The sequence below is a fragment of the Aquarana catesbeiana genome, linkage group LG02 (assembly GCF_042186555.1).
Source record: "Aquarana catesbeiana isolate 2022-GZ linkage group LG02, ASM4218655v1, whole genome shotgun sequence".
Classification (NCBI taxonomy): domain Eukaryota; kingdom Metazoa; phylum Chordata; class Amphibia; order Anura; family Ranidae; genus Aquarana; species Aquarana catesbeiana.
The window spans coordinates 358,734,923-358,752,376 of record NC_133325.1 but is presented as its reverse complement, the minus strand read 5'-3'; the positions used below and the strand labels follow the sequence as shown (position 1 = coordinate 358,752,376).

Sequence of the window (17,454 nt, the reverse complement as noted above, 5' to 3'; positions counted from 1 at the left end):
CAAGGTCAGACAGTCCGTATTTGGCAGGAGATCAGGCAGGGTATAAGCAGGAGGGATGATCCAAGATTGGTCAGACAGGCAGGAGTTCGGCAACAGGTAGCAGAGTAAACAAGGTCAGACAAGCCGGGTCGGATGGGAGACAGGAGAGTAGTCAAACGTAGCCGGGTCAAAAGTAGTAACAAGCAGGCAGATACTGGAACTTTCAGGTGCAGAGCTGCAGACGAACAGCAGCTAACATGAGCACCTGTCACCTTCTTAAAGGCCTCTTGGCGCCAAACGGCGCTAGCGCGAACGGGCGCGCGCACGGGCACGCGCGCGCACCCGCGAACGCGCGAACGCGCGTACAGGCATCCGCGGGAGCGCACCGGCGCCCCCTGGTGGGGATTTTGGCTGAATTCGCTGGAAAACACTCCTTGTGGACCTACGTGCACGCAGGTTCACCCGACGACTGCTGACATGCCCCTGACATTGCCCCCCCCCAACGGGCAGCCTCCGGATGCCCAGATACACCTTTTTTTCAGGATGGGTAGAAAAGTATGCATGAATTAAACGTTTGGCATGAATATTACAGTCAGGTTCCCACGAGTTATTTTCCGGACCATACCCTTTCCACTTAATTAAAAACTGTACCTGCCCAGACCTCTTTCTGCAGTCAAGGATGGATTCCACTTCATACTCTTCATTGCCGTCCACCAGAACTGGTTCGGGGACCCTGGTACCCCTATCAGGAAAAGGATCATCTACAGCCGGCTTTAAGAGTGAAACGTGAAATACAGGGTGTATCTTAAGTGAATCAGGTAAGCATAATTCATACGATACTTCATTAATTTTCCTTTTCACAGGGAAAGGTCCAATAAATTTTGGAGCAAGCTTCTTGGAAGGACATGACAATCTGATATTATTAGTAGACAGCCATACCTTGTCGCCAAGCTGAAGGTTTAAATCTCCCCTTCTTTTCTCATCAAAGAACCGCTTATTATCCGCTTGCGCTTTGGATATCGCTTCCTGCAAGATCCGGTTATTATGACTGAAGAACTGTACAGTGTCCTGGACTGCTGGAACCGAAGATTCTGAAAGAAAATCTGGTAAAAAAGATGCATGAAACCCATAATTAGCAAAGAAAGGAGATTGACCTGTGGCAGAATGACTGGCAAACTCTGCAAGTGGCAGCAAGGATACCCAATCATCTTGTACAAAAGATGTAAAACATCTAATGTACTGCTCCAAAGTTTGATTTGTCCGTTCAGTTTGCCCATTAGTTTGGGGATGGTATGCTGAGGACAGAGCTAGTTCAATCTTCAAATTTTCACAAAGGGCTCTCCAGAAGCGTGAGGTAAACTGCACCCCCCTATCAGACACTATATTTGCGGGAATCCCATGTAACCTAACGATTTCCTTAATAAACACACGGGCCGTCTCAACAGCAGAGGGTGTTCCTTTTAGGGGCACAAAGTGGGCCATTTTGGATAGCCGGTCGACGACCACAAAGATCGCCGAACACCCCTCAGAATATGGCAGTTCGACTATAAAGTCCATAGCTATCATCCTCCAGGGCCTATCTGGTATGGGCAATGGTCTTAGTAGTCCCCACGCTCTGTTCCTGGGGGTTTTGTTCTGGATGCAGACAGAGCAGGAGTTGACATATTTCTTGCAAAATTCCTTTAAGTTAGGCCACCAAAACGTGCGCTGCACCAGCTCAAGGGTCTTACGGACCCCGAAATGTCCTGCAAGTGGATGGTCATGCAAAAGTGTCAGCACCTTGACTCTGACGTTTTCTGGTACGAAGATTTGACTTCCCCTCCATAATAGTCCATCTCGAGATGTTAAGGAAGACTCCTGGAGACTTGAAGGTTCTGGGGATGCTTCTCTAATCATGGATAGCAAATCTGTCTGAAGGAGAAGAAAACTGTTTGCCGGCAAAATAGTGTCAGGGACAGAAGAGTCCTTGGGATTATCAAACATGCGTGACAGTGCGTCTGGTTTTATATTCTTGGAACCCGGCCGGTAGGTGATGTGGAAGCAAAACCGTGTAAAGAATAGAGCCCAACGGGCTTGTCTGGGTCTCAGTCTTTTAGCAGATCTTAGATACTCCAGATTTTTGTGGTCTGTATAAATCAGTACTGGGTGGACTGCACCTTCAAGCAAGTATCTCCATTCTTCCAAGGCCGTCTTGATGGCAAGTAACTCCCGATCCCCCACATCGTAGTTCCGCTCAGCCGGCGAAAGTTTCCTAGAGAAGAACCCAACAGGATGCATCAGGTCTTTGTTGCCCTGACGTTGGGAAATGATAGCACCCACAGCTACTTCGGAGGCATCAACCTCTAGAATAAATGGCAAAGATGGGTCTGGATGGCTGAGAATCGGAGCTGACGTGAAACGCCTCTTTAATTCCTCAAAGGCCTCCTGGGCTTCCTGGTTCCAGTGGAAACGAATATTCTGCTTGGTTAGCTGTGTAATGGGGGAGATGATGGCAGAGAACCCCCTGATAAACTTTCTGTAAAAGTTCGCAAATCCAACGAAGCGTTGAATGCCTTTCTTGTCCATGGGTGCTGGCCATTCTAACACAGCAGACACTTTCCGAGGATCCATTTTAATACCGGTCGGGGAGATGACTAGCCCCAGAAACTGAATCTCTTCTTGTTCAAATTCGCACTTTTCTGCTTTGGCGTACAATCTGTGCAAGCGGAGTCGGGCTAAAACTTTACGGACATGTTCCCTGTGTTGTTCAAGGGAACTGGAGAAGATAAGGATATCGTCCAAGTAGACAATTAAAAAGATGTCCAGGAAATCTTTAAACACATCGTTGACCAGATGTTGAAATGTGGCAGGAGCATTGCAAAGGCCAAAGGGCATGACCAAATATTCGTAGTGCCCGAAACGGGTCCGGAAAGCCGTCTTCCATTCATCCCCGGCCCGAATGCGGACCAGATTGTAGGCCCCTCTCAGATCCAATTTGGTAAAGATAATGGCGGTCCGTAATTTTTGAAACAGTTCTGGTATTAGGGGCAACGGATAGCGGTTCTTGACCGTAATCTTGTTCAATTCCCGATAGTCCACACAAGGGCGGAGCGTAAGATCTTTCTTAGAGACAAAAAATATTCCCGCCCCAGCTGGTGAAGTGGACTGTCGAATGAAGCCTTTTTCTAGATTTTCATTGATGTAAACCTTAAGCGCCTCTTGTTCCTTCTCGGATAGTGGAAAGATGCGCCCAAAAGGGATCTCAGCTCCAGGAAGCAATTCAATTGGACAGTCATAGGGGCGATGGGGTGGCAGAGAATCTGCTCCCTTCTTGCTGAATACATCTGCAAAGTCTTGGTAGACCTCTGGTACGTTTTGAAGCAGATCTGGGTCAGAGTCCATACATAGTAGGGTGGTAGCAGGATTAACAGGTTCAGGTAGGCAATGTCTTTGACAATAGGGTGACTGGAACTTGATCTCGCCCGTGGCCCAATTGACAAGAGGATTGTGGGCTTGAAGCCAGGGCATACCCAAAATGATTGGGAAAAGAGGTGATGAGATAACGTCCAAGATTAAGATCTCTTGATGCTGGGATGAACAGATAGCAGACAGAGGAAGGGTCTCTTGAGAAACTTGCCCGGATTTTATATGGGACCCATCGGCCAGAAAGATTGAAAGTCTATGTGTTTTATCTTTTAAAGGAAGATCTTGCTGGGTAGCAAAAGTGGAGTCAACGAAACAGCTACATGCCCCGGAATCAACAATGGCGTTGACTTGAATTGTTCTTCCCTGAAGCTGTAATGAGAGAGGGAGAACAAGTTGAGTGGCATTGGCTGTTAAAGCAGACAAACTGGTTGGAGCTGAAGAAAAACACTTACGGATCTTCACTGGGCAGTTGTTCACGTAGTGGCCCGTTCCGCCACAATAGAGGCAAAGGTTCAGTTGGCGCCTGCGTGCCCGTTCTTCAGGGGTCAGAGTAGTACGCATAAGTCCAAGTTGCATGGGTTCAGAGGCGTCAGTTGCTTGATTGGCTGGGTTTGGCCCGGCAGAAGGTGGATACCGGGAGGCAGGCAGCGGGGCTCTGGCAGTCATCCACATAGGCCGATTTTGTTGGGCAGATCGTTCAGACCGGCGCTCACGAAGGCGTCGGTCAATTTGGATAGTGATGGCAATGAGCTCTTCTAAGGTGTCAGGCATTCCTACTCGGGCAAGCTCGTCCTTAAGACCCTCAGATAACCCCATGCGGAACTGGTGGCGTAGGGCTGCGTTATTCCACTGAGTATCCGCGCTCCAGCGTAGAAAGTCCATGACATAGTCCTCGGCCGGTCTACGGCCTTGCTGGAGCGCGATCAAGGCTGCCTCATCGGTGGCAGCCCGCTGAGGGTCCTCATAGAGCTGGGCCATGGCTTCAAAAAAGGCAGGTAGGGTCTGGACCTGTATGGCGTTGGATTCAAGTAAGCGATGGGCCCAGGTCTGGGGTTCCCCCTGTAGAAGGGATACCACAAACCCCACTTTGGTGGCTTCCAAAGAAAAAGTCCGTGGCTGTAATCCAAAGTAAAGTTGACAAGCGCTGCGGAAGGCCACAAACTTAGTTCGGTCACCGGAAAACTTGTCAGGAACAGGTACTCTTGGTTCTGGTGGAAGCATGACCACTGAGGGTGGTGCTGCGGCCTGTACTGGAACAGCTGCGGGTGCAGAGGCCACACCACCGGAACCACTGAGGTTTAACACTTGCCCTTCCAGTCTGTTATAACTGTCTTGTAGAGTCTTTACTGCTTGGGTGAGGGCCGCCAAGTGTGTACAGATCTCCTGAATAGGAGAGGTCTCTCCTGCAGGCTCAGTCATGGCTGTTCGTACTGTGAGGTACCTGGTAGTGAGCCTGACTGGTAGAAGGAGACCTCTCTTAAGCGCTGGTTCAGGAGCCGCTGGAAGTGGGAACAGTGGTCTCCTGAGCACAGTGGGTAGGAGGGCCTGATGCAGGTTCCAGCAGAAGCAGACACCGGAATTGGGAGGATGTTCCGCAGGGATGGCTGAGCTGTGGATGCAGGTAACTGGTGCAGGCTGGTAGGTTGGCTGGCAGCCGGATATGAAGACAGTAGCTGGAAGCAAACAGGCAGGCTGGAAGCAGCGTTAAAGGCACAGGCAAGCAAGGTCAGACAGTCCGTATTTGGCAGGAGATCAGGCAGGGTATAAGCAGGAGGGATGATCCAAGATTGGTCAGACAGGCAGGAGTTCGGCAACAGGTAGCAGAGTAAACAAGGTCAGACAAGCCGGGTCGGATGGGAGACAGGAGAGTAGTCAAACGTAGCCGGGTCAAAAGTAGTAACAAGCAGGCAGATACTGGAACTTTCAGGTGCAGAGCTGCAGACGAACAGCAGCTAACATGAGCACCTGTCACCTTCTTAAAGGCCCCTTGGCGCCAAACGGCGCTAGCGCGAACGAGCGCGCGCACGGGCGCGCGCGCGCACCCGCGAACGCGCGAACGCGCGTACAGGCATCCGCGGGAGCGCACCGGCGCCCCCTGGTGGGGATTTTGGCTGAATTCGCTGGAAAACACTCCTTGTGGACCTACGTGCACGCAGGTTCACCCGACGACTGCTGACATGCCCCTGACACCCTCAAATTAAACCTGAGAGTGTGCACTTTGTGCCCATATCCAATTTATAACTATAGCTTGAATATGTTTGGTAAATACCTGAAAAAAACAAAAATTGTTGCTGTGTCCAAATTTATATGTACAGTATCTCACAAGAGTGAGTACACCCCTCACATTTGTGTAAATATTTTATTATATATTTTCACGTGACAACACTGAAGAAATGACACTTTGCTACAATGAAAATTAGTGAGTGTACAGCTTGTATAACAGTGTAAATTTGCTGTCTCCTCAAAATAACTCAACACACGGCCATTAAGGACTAAACCGCTGGCAACAAAAGTGAGTACACCCCTAAGTGAAAATGTCAAAATTGGGCCCAAAGTGTCAATATTTTGTGTGGCCACCATTATTTTCCAGCACTGCCTTAAACCCTCTTGGGCATGGAGTTCACCTGAGCTTCACAGGTTGCCACTGGAGTCCTCTTCCACTCCTCCATGACGACATCACAGAGCTGGTGGATGTTAGAGACCTTACGCTCTTCCACCTTCCATTTGAGGATGCCCCACAGATGTTCAATAGGGTTTAGGTCTGGACACATCCTTGGCCAGTTCATCACCTTTACCCTCAGCTTCTTTAGCAAGACAGTGGTCATCTTGGAGGTGTGTTTGGGGTCGTTATTATATTGGAATACTGCCCTGCGACCCAGTCTCCAAAGGAAGGGGATCATGCTCTGCTTCAGTATGTCACAGTACATGTTGGCATTCATGGTTCCCTCAATAAACTGTAGCTCCCCAGTGCCAGCAGCACTCATGCAGCCCCAGACCATGACACTCCCACCACCATGCTTGACTGTAGGCAAGACACACTTGTCTTTGTACTCCTCACCTGGTTGCCGCCACACACACTTGACACCATCTGAACCAAATACGTTTATCTTGGTCTCATCAGACCACAGGACATGGTTCCAGTAATCCATGTCCTTACGCTACTTGTCTTTAGCAAACTGTTTGCGCCCTTTCTTGTGCATCATCTTTAGAAGAGGCTTCCTTCTTGGACAACAGCCATGTAGACTAATTGAATGCAGTGTGAGGCGTATGGTCTGTGCACTGACAGGCTGACCCCCCCACCCCTTCAACCTCTGCAGCAATGCTGACAGCAGTCATACATCTCTTTCCCAAAGACAACCTCTGGATATGACGCTGAGCACATGCACTCAACCCCTTTGGTCGACCATGGCGAGGTCTGTTCTGAGTGGAATCTGTAATGTTAAACCGCTGTATGGTCTTGGCCGCCGTGCTGCAGCTCAGTTTCAGGGTCTCCACAATCTTTTTATAGCCTAGGCCATCTTTATGTAGAGCAACAATTCTTTTTTTCAGATCCTTGGAGAGTTCTTTGCCATGAGGTGCCATGTTGAAATTCCAGTGACTGGTATGAGAGTGAGAGCGATAACATCAAATTTAACACACCTGCTACCTTGTAACACTAACGAGTCACATGACACCAGGGAGGGAAAATGTCAAATTGGGCCCAATTTGGACATTTTCACTTAGGGGTGTACTCACTTTTGTTGCCAGCAGTTTAAACATTAATGGCTGTGTGTTGAGTTATTTTGAGGAGACAGCAAATTTACACTGTTATACAAGCTGTACACTCATTACTTTTCATTGTAGCAAAGTGTCATTTCTTCAGTGTTGTCACATGAAAATATATAATAAAATATTTACACAAATGTGAGGGGTGTACTCACTTTTGTGAGATACTGTATATGTAAATTATGTGCATAGAAAGGGCACAGAGGACCAAACCTGTTGCAAAGCAGAATGAGTTGTAGGATGATAGACCAAATGTCCTGTTACATGGCTATTGTGTATGCTATGTACAATCCTGCAAAGCAATGAACTACAGGTATAACTTGAGGCACCCAGCCCTCTATACTGTTTTTTGTTGAGTTTTTAGCACTGTGCATTCTATTTTTAAATGCATAATGGTAATCAGATTACTAAAATTACTGAACTGTTCAGGTACATCTAGATTTGCTAATGCAACCAAAGTCAAAATACTGTAATTGTCCAAATAATACTTCACTGGCTTAAATCATTTAATAAGGCATTCCCCCTTCAAACATATCCAAACCCCAAAACATAAATGTATTATCTTGCAGATTACAACGTCTTAGATGAGGTGCCTGCCTTTGTTTTCTTTTTTTTATTGTTTTTCCTATATTTTAACCTGTTAATGCAGTGGAGTGGTCCTGAAGTCTTCTAGGACCTGTCACATGTCCCAGAAGACTTTGGGAAGGAGAACTTCCACTTCTGATCGTCTAAGGCGACTGGAACGGAAGTGGGAGCAAGTACCTGTCCCCCCCCCCCCCCCAAAAGCTCAGTTTTACAAACAGGAGCCTGAAAGGAGGCCTTAAAGCATAATTGCCACTTCAAGCAGATGTTCAGGAGTCAGACATGTTTACAAGATTCCAACTGCCAGTTTCGGGATACTTTTATTATCAAGACTTATAATTTATTTATGAATTATTAACATTATGCTGAATTTCTAAAGCCTTTCATTGACTTCTCTCATAGATTTCAACACAACACCTACATATGGAAATGTCTTTAATTCAAAAAATCAGTGTGCTGAAGCAGGTAAGAATCAGCTATGTAAATATTGATTCTGTGTGAAAAATATATACTGTATAAAATGTAAACACTTTCAATATACCATGTATGTCACTGTAGCATATGTTAAAAAAAAAAACTATTAAAAAAAATAGGATTTTTATACTGACATTTTTTGAGGGAAACAGGAAGTCTTTAACCTTTTTTGTTATACTGCCCTATTACAGGAAAACTATACACTGGCAAAAAAAAAACCTGTAGGCTAGCCCATGATAACTCCTCACACTACCAAATTGCTCCAGTCTTGTAGCAAAGCAGTACCAAGAACATCATAATAAAACACAGAGGGGTGGGACCTGTGTTCCTCATTGGATTTCAAGAAAACAAATGCTAACTGGTGTAAGAAAACAACAGAGAAAAGAGCAGTTGGAGGGTCCTTACGCCTGAATCTGGCAACAAACGAGGCTGCAACCTCCACCTGATAAAACTTAGAGAATGTGTCAATAAAAGACTAGTTGGCATCCTTGCAAATTTGGAAATCAGTTGCTTGATGTTAAAAAAAAAAAAACCTAAGAAGCACACACAGAACTAGTGGGGTGCACCTAGACAGAAAAAAAGTGGAAACCAATCCTTGAGACCCAAACTTGGATGATGGTCTGCCTGAGCCACCTGGAGATGGGAGGGGGGGGTTGGGGGGTGTAACGAAGCCAGTGCACCCTTATAGGGCTCATCCAGGATCGCAAAATGAGAATGCCTTTCCAAAGGAAGCAGTGGCTGGGAGAAACTAATACAGTCCATACCACCTCCAGACAATGGAGGGAGAATTCCTTTTGGCAAACTGGAACTAGACAAAGTAGTATGAAAGATTAATTTCCAGGTCGAGGTGAAAGGCAGAAACTAACTTAGACAGGAATGAAGTCATGGGTCTCAACACAACCGTGTCCCTATGCAGAACCAAAAGGGGTCCTTGCAAGATAAAGTCTCCAGACCAGACACTCATAGAGGTGATGGCTACAAGAAAAAACACCTTGTGGGTAAGTGCAGAAAGAACCAAATCTTGATCCCATGAAGTTATAGGGGAACAGATGGGGGAGCTAAATAAAAGGTATTAGAGAGTGAGAGGCCAACAGTCTTTGAAACAGAATAAAAAGATGACTAAAAAGGAAAAAAAAAACATACCTTTTGATAGCACTGAGAGCCAGATGCTGTTCTAGACCTACTGTAGGCATGGAAAGTAGAGAATTCTTTTCACTTAAAAAACTCCTGGGGCAGAAGCCCCAAGACTCACACCAAGCAAGCCTTCTGATGGTAGACCTTTGAAAAGTAGACTTCCTAGCTTATAGCTTCATATAAAAATCACAGGTGCAAAAATGTCCCTGTTCTCCAGAACCTAAGTTTCAATACCCATGCCAATAAAGCAAGTGATAAGAAAAAAAGAGAGCGCACCAGCCTAGTGCATTATTCTAAGGTAAATTTATTAGTAAAAACAAGATAAAAATCTACAAAGAAAAAAGGGGGGGACTTTTGGACTTTTTAGGCACAACTACACAAATCAGTTATAGATAAAAAATCTTACTTTATTATTATGAAGAAACACATATAACAAAAAAAGGGTGACAATATTAAAAACACAACATATGTATATGTTCAGATAATTGCTATACAACACCTTCTAGAGTATGTAGTTTTTCGGACGTCTGAAGGATTACTCCAAAATATACAGGTAAAAGCCAGTAAATTAGAATATTTTGAAAAACTTGATTTATTTCAGTAATTGCATTCAAAAGGTGTAACTTGTACATTATATTTATTCATTGCACACAGACTGATGCATTCAAATGTTTATTTCATTTAATTTTGATGATTTGAAGTGGCAACAAATGAAAATCCAAAATTCCGTGTGTCACAAAATTAGAATATTACTTAAGGCTAATACAAAAAAGGGATTTTTTAGAAATGTTGGCCAACTGAAAAGTATGAAAATGAAAAATATGAGCATGTACAATACTCAATACTTGGTTGGAGCTCCTTTTGCCTCAATTACTGCATTAATGCGGCGTGGCATGGAGTCGATGAGTTTCTGGCACTGCTCAGGTGTTATGAGAGCCCAGGTTGCTCTGATAGTGGCCTTCAACTCTTCTGCGTTGTTGGGTCTGGCATTCTGCATCTTCCTTTTCACAATACCCCACAGATTTTCTATGGGGCTAAGGTCAGGGGAGTTGGCTGGCCAATTTAGAACAGAAATACCATGGTCCGTAAACCAGGCACGGGTAGATTTTGCGCTGTGTGCAGGCGCCAAGTCCTGTTGGAACCTGAAATCTCCACCTCCATAGAGCAGGTCAGCAGCAGGAAGCATGAAGTGCTCTAAAACTTGCTGGTAGACGGCTGCGTTGACCCTGGATCTCAGGAAACAGAGTGGACCGACACCAGCAGATGACATGGCACCCCAAACCATCACTGATGGTGGAAACTTTACACTAGACTTCAGGCAACGTGGATCCTGTGCCTCTCCTGTCTTCCTCCAGACTCTGGGACCTCGATTTCCAAAGGAAATGCAAAATTTGCTTTCGTCAGAAAACATGACTTTGGACCACTCAGCAGCAGTCCAGCTCTTTTTTTCCTTAGCCCAGGTGAGACGGTTTTCGCGCTGTTTCTTGGTCAACAGTGGCTTGACACGAGGTATGCGGCAGTTGAAACCCATGTCTTTCAAGCGTCTCTTGGTGGTGGATCTTGAAGCACTGACTCCAGCAGCTGTCCGCTCCTTGTGAATCTCCCCCACATTTTTGAATGGGTTTTTTTTCACAATCTTGACTAGGGCGCGGTGATCCCTATCGCTTGTACACTTTTTCTGACCACAGTTTTTCCTTCCCTTTGCCTCTCTATTAATGTGTTTGGACACAGAGCTCTGAGAACAGCCAGCCTCTTCAGCAATAACCTTTTGTGTCTTTCCCTCCTTGTGCAATGTGTCGATGGTCGCCTTTTGGACAGCTGTCAAATCTGAAGTCTTCCCCATGTTTGTGTAGGCTTCAGAACTGGACTGAGAGACCATTTAAAGCCCTTTGCAGGTGTTTTGAGTTAATCAGCTGATTAGTTTGTGGCACCAGGTGTCTTCAAAATTTAACCCTTACACAATATTCTAATTTTGTGACACACGGAATTTTGGATTTTCATTTGTTGCCACTTCAAATCATCAAAATTAAATGAAATAAACATTTGAAAGCATCAGTCTGTGTGCAATGAATAAATATAATGTACAAGTTACACCTTTTGAATGCAATTACTGAAATAAATCAAGTTTTTCAAAATATTCTAATTTACTGGCTTTTACCTGTAGATCAGTCCAAAGAAGTGCTTAAATAGCAAATCCGGTTTTGGTTTTGGTCTGATAAATGCACGCATCCCTGGGGGTCAGCGTTGACCCCCAGGGATGCGTGCATTTATCAGACCAAAACCAATCCGGGGGCCCGGGGGCTCCGGCCCCTTCCCCGGCCGCGAGCAGCGAATAATTAGAACATACGAGCTGATTGCGGATTTGCTATTTAAGCACTTCTTTGGACTGATCTATATTTTGGAGTAATCCTTCAGACGTCCGAAAAACTACATACTCTAGATGGTGTTGTATAGCAATTATCTGAACATATACATATGTTGTGTTTTTAATATTGTCACCCTTTTTTTGTTATATGTGTTTCTTCATAATAATAAAGTAAGATTTTTTATCTATAACTGATTTGTGTAGTTGTGCCTAAAAAGTCCAAAAGTCCCCCCCTTTTTTCTTTGTAGATGAAATTGCTAGGACGTGGCACAGTGCTATTTCACGTGTATCCACGGTACCACTCTGTGTGACGATACACCCTCGCTTTTTCAAAAGATAAAAATCTACTCACAAAAGGTAGGAAGAAAAAAAAAAAAAAAAAAATCGCACTATATACAGTAACAAAGCGATTGGTCCACTGGTAGCGGTCTGCAGGTCCTAGGAAGAGGACCTGGAGACCTCTACCAGTGGACCAATCGCTTTCTTACTGTATATAGTGCGATTTTTTCTTCCTACCTTTGTGAGTAGATTTTTTTTGTTTTTACTAATAAATTTACCTTAGGATAATGCACTAGGCTGGTGCGCTCTCTTTTTTTCTTATCATTTACTACTAGGATAATCCCATCCTGGAGAGCAGCAAGGCCGAAATCCATTGTCCTTTCTTAACCTTTGGGATCATCTAGCTTACACACCTGTGCGCAAGAGTATTTGCTTCTGCAATAAAGCAAGTGACCTGGAAGCAGCATGAAAAATTGGTCCGTGGGACAGAAGATCTTGATTACCCCGTAGTACCAACGAAGTGCCACAAGGAGTCTTACAAGGTAAGTGCCTCACATCTGTCCGGGCTAGTGTAGAACAATGAGGATGATTGGAAGCCCCTGGAACTGTTCTACCATGGGTAGTGGCCAATACATTGATCAAGTAGATATCAAATAGCTTGATGGAGATCTGCTCATCTCTGCTGTGAAACAGGAAGGCTAAAGGTGAGAAACTGAGGAAGGGCCAGGGAGTGAAACTCCAGTTTATAGCCCCAGGATACCACCACCTGCACCCAAAGCTGTCCAATAATCCTCATTGGTTAGTAAACACCCCCCCCCCCCCCTCTGGAAAAAGTGTTGCTGCACCTTCATACAGAGGAAGTTTATCTGAGGACTTGACAGGATTTCAGTGCCAGACCTTGTAATGGACAAGGAGTCAGGCTTGGGGGGGGGGTCTGGACAAGTGGATTGAGGGGGGTAGAGAAACAAAGGGGACATTTATCAAAAAACGAGAAGGGAGAAGATTTTGCAGTCTTTTTCTTAGACTTCTTTCATTGAGAAAGATGGGTGCTCTTGCCACCAGTAGCATCCTTGATGATTCTGTCAAGAGCTGTCCCTCAAGACCATGCAGATGAAACATACTGTATTTTACACAAGGATTACACATTTCAGCATGTTAGCCAAAGTGTAGGATGCATATGAACAGCTATGAGACAAAATGTGAGAAGAGAGGCTTCTAGCAAACCATCACAAATTAAAAAAAAAAAAATTGCTACAGCCATCTGCTTCATAAGTTCTAAAAGCAAGAGATCAATGTTTTTTTTTTTTTTTTTTATTGGTTGAACTGGATGGACTTGTGTCTTTTTTCAACCTAACTATGTTAGTAGCAGTCAGGTCCCTTTAAGGGATTTAGACCAGATATGGTTTGAGCAAAGTAGGTTGGGCTCCTAAAGACAGGTGCCTCCTCTACTGGAATAGTAAGCCCCCTGTTAAGGTGGGGCGCTACCAGATTTACAGTGAGAATAAACCATGTCTCCACAAAATCCTTGCTAAGCAGATATAAGGTGTATAGGTGTTTAGGAGGAGCAAATAGCTTGTCAGGAGGTTTCCAATCTCCATAGGGAAACAGTTGGAAAAGTGGGTGCAAAGGAAAAGTCTTTGCAGCTGTAGCAATTTTAAACAACACAAGGCTGGAAACAGCACTGGTAGAAGCAACAGGCTGATCCAATAATTTCAGAGTGGTGCGTACTGCATCAATAAGGGCCCAAACTGTCTACTTTAGGAGACAGCTACTCCTCAGTTGCAAACTGATCAGTCAAGGATTTGAACAATTCAGAATCAGAGAGTATCTGTGCTGGATGGTAATGAATCTCAGCTGAGAGGTCCCAGCCACACCCAGTGGAGCCAAGGATGGAACAGATTTTCAGAGGATAACAATCTCAAACTGCAGATGTTGGCATTGTTAGAAGGTGTGCTATAAGCAACTCCAGAACAGTTAGTAGAATGTAAGCTGGGGACACCCTGCACAGCAGGACCATCAGACACCTTGCGTTTAGAATCAGACATGTTGTGACTGTGTGGTGGTATAGCAGCGCATGGACTCAGGGCAGGGCCTCAAGTACTCACAAAACCCAGACAGCTGGTAGCAGGTGCGGGTCAGATGGCCAGGGGTGAGCAAAGTCATTGCAGGCAGGCAGCAGGAATGGATCAAAGATCCACATGGCTATTCATGCAGAAGCACGGAGATGCTACCTTGATGTATGGTGGGAAAGAGAACATACAGTGCATGCTCATCACTCCAACCAATGGATTGAATCAGCGTTAAGTTTCACTCCTTCCATGGCAAAAACAGCTATAATGAGAAATAAAAGGTGTCCAGTGACCTATATAACTGCAGTAGCTCCTTGTGCCTAGCCTGACTGGAGTCTTCAGAGAAATGGCAAGTGCTGAGGCAATGTCATTGGCTCTGGACTTGGAAATCACTCGGCAGCTAAACTTTACCAGAACAAGGTCTTATGTGGAACTCCATGGCCAAAGATCACTTCCAGACTGTCCAAATACATCCGTCAAGTGCAGCAGGCCTGGATGGGCTACTCCTAAAGCCAGGCTGAGATCAATTGCACTGGAAAGCTGCAATCAAAGAGATGAATCTTCGACAGCAGCGTAGATAAGAGTCTTGGTTAAAGAAAAAAAAAAGACACTAAAAAAAAAAAAAAATAGTCCTGACATCGCAGAGCTGCAGAAAAAGATGTCCATCCTCCTAGAACCTTAATTAGATGGGTTATCCTGGGATGGCCTACAGTTTGTTTGCCAGTGTCCACTCTTACTGTATATGGCAGCATAACACAAAGCTCAAAAGGTTCCCTCAACACTGAAAAAAAATTATATATACACACGTTTGCTGATCTACATGCTAAAGGCTTTGCCTGTGTATTCAACCAACCTCATGACAGCTCTACTAGTCCTCGACTAACCTTTACTGGTGCCTGGATCACCTACCTGCTGTCTGGACAAAGGTGATAATACTGGTTTACGGTTTTCAGCTTAACGCTAGAAAGAGCGACATGCTGCATTGCTGAACCAGGAAAAAGGAGTTTCACCTGCCTGGCTTTGCAGTGTAGTAATCACAAAACTGGCTGTAAAGAACTGAAAATCCTTTGGCAGGTAAAACATACTGTATATTTAAACTTAATACTTCCTTTTGGCTTGAAAATCTTCATAGAGTTGGTAATAAAGTTTACTAACTAAAAAAAAACCTACTGAAGGTAAATGTAACATGGGCCTCTTTTAACAATCTTGCTAAATCCAATTACATTTGTTCCCTTAAGACTATGAAACAGTTGAATATCAGAATATCTGGATTGGCCCTGTGGACATAAATTAAACAAACAGGTATGTTATTTGTACTCTACACTACACTTATAAGCCAGACTTTATTAATACATTGCAAGAAACTGTAGTTGGGGAAAGAGTTATGATAGTGCATTTGGATGTGGAAGCCTTGTATGATAATATATCACATGATCTGGGAGTGTAAACACTCTAATCTTGAGACAAAGTCATATTCCTGTACACATGGTGTTTGTGTTGGACTTATTACAGTTTATAATGGAGCATAAATTTCTTTCCCTTCCAAGGTGCCATCTATAGTCAGGTAGAAGGGACTCTAATGGACACAGCTTGTGCATCAACTTATAAAAACAACCTTCTAGTGCAGTGATGGCGAACCTTGGCACCCCATTTCCCATGATGCTCATGCACGCTGCAGTGTAGTTGAGCCTCATGGGAAATGTAGTTCCAAAACATCTGGGGTGCCAAGGTTCGCCATCACTGTTCTAGTGTATATTGAGAAAACCCTATAGTTATTTCCATAAGATATGGAAAAATATAGCCCACATTATATTGTAGTCCTGCTTCATAGATGAAGCTTTCATTTCATGGGATGGAAAGGGAGCTGGATTTATGGAGTTGGTGACAGAATTGAAGAACAACTCCATTTGCATGTATTTTACAAGTGAGTGTGAATTCCTCCTATTGCCTATGATGCGCTCACAAACAGTGTTCAGAGGATGCTGCAGCTTTCCTGAGCTCCATTTGACCATTTAAGTCAATTAAAGGAATCTTTCAAAAATGTAATGTGTGGTATGAATAGGCCATTAAGGTTGGCCAACAATTGGCTCTTAAGTCTACCAATCAGTGAGCCTGGACAAAACACATTTTAAAAAGCATGTTTGTCACAAATATACAGTCACTAATTAGAGCTGATATGACAAAACTGGGTTTTTATATGGTTTAAAAATGTCCCATGAAAGTCTAGGGCTTGTTTTTTTTTTCATAATTACATGACTCATTGTTTGGTTTGGACTTAAACAGTCTTTTTCTGTATTTATAGATTGTAGCGGAAAAAGATGATCTTCTGAGAAGAATGAAGTTGGATTTTCTTACACTCAAAATTATTTTGAGCTTTTATTTATGTATTACTACAGATAGAGTATTGTTTGATGTTAAAAATAAATACATACATAAAAAAAATGGCTTATTAATAAATCTCAAGCTTAGTGCAGCAGGTGGAAAATAAGAAAAAATGTGTTTGCTCACAGCCTACAGACTCTTGTTACATATGCACATTTGTTATAATAGATTTCTTGTAAATTCTACTCTAAATGTATGGGATATGACTAAGGCATAAATAATGCATTTTTTTTTTCGTTCAAACACCACAAGAGGGATTCAAACAGCGGGAAGAGTTCCCCACCATTAATTTTAATCAAAATAGGTTTTCGTGAACTTTGAAGTTTTTTTGTGTGAAAGGGGACTTATTACTGACAGCTTTGGAAGCAGCTCACCTCTCACTCGGACATGAGAGGGAAGGACTGGCTTCAAACGAACAACGTTTACACATGCGTTTACCACGATGACATGCTCCAGCCATTCCGATGGGCGTGGTTTTGTCTGCGTTCTGAGCTTGCTCAATCACATATGTCAGTGTGCACAATGGCTACCCGAAGGTCATTTCTGTATTTTTATTTACAAACTCCATTGCAGAAATAAAAAATGTCCATCACTCATTAAACATACAGCTGCAGTAAAGGGAGTAAACCGCAATAAAATGACAAAACCCAGGTACACCAGAACATATGGCACAAATGTAAATACCTAGCAGTAAGTGTAAACAGAAAAAAAAACAAAATGCACACCTTTAGACCTCAATAGATATCCTTTATCAATAAGACATATAAAAAAAATTACAGGGAAATTTTTATCACATAACAGTAGTACATCCATTAGCTTGCGGAAACTGCAGTCTTCTGACACAGACGTGCAAGGAGTCCAGCCATTTGTAGAAGAGAATTTACACCCTCTGTAACTTTCATGTGTGTGTAGCCAATTTCCTGCAATAAATAAAAGCTGTCAATGCTCTCACAGAAAATCAGTAGCTGCAAACAGGATGCAGCGTCAGGATACCAAAAAAAAAAAAAAAAAAAAAAAAAA

The 17,454-nt window shown here is 43.9% G+C and overlaps 1 protein-coding gene across 1 annotated transcript in view; it reads right to left on the bottom strand.

Moving 5' to 3' along the window:
- Positions 1-17,160: 17,160 nt before the first annotated feature.
- The window catches only part of RFC2 (replication factor C subunit 2), a 30,931-nt gene continuing 30,637 nt past the window's right edge, over positions 17,161-17,454 (bottom strand). Inside the window, exon 11 of the mRNA XM_073615040.1 lies at positions 17,161-17,354. Coding sequence (XP_073471141.1) covers positions 17,247-17,354 — 108 coding nt within the window. The 3' untranslated portion in view covers positions 17,161-17,246. The remainder of the gene's footprint in view (positions 17,355-17,454) is intronic.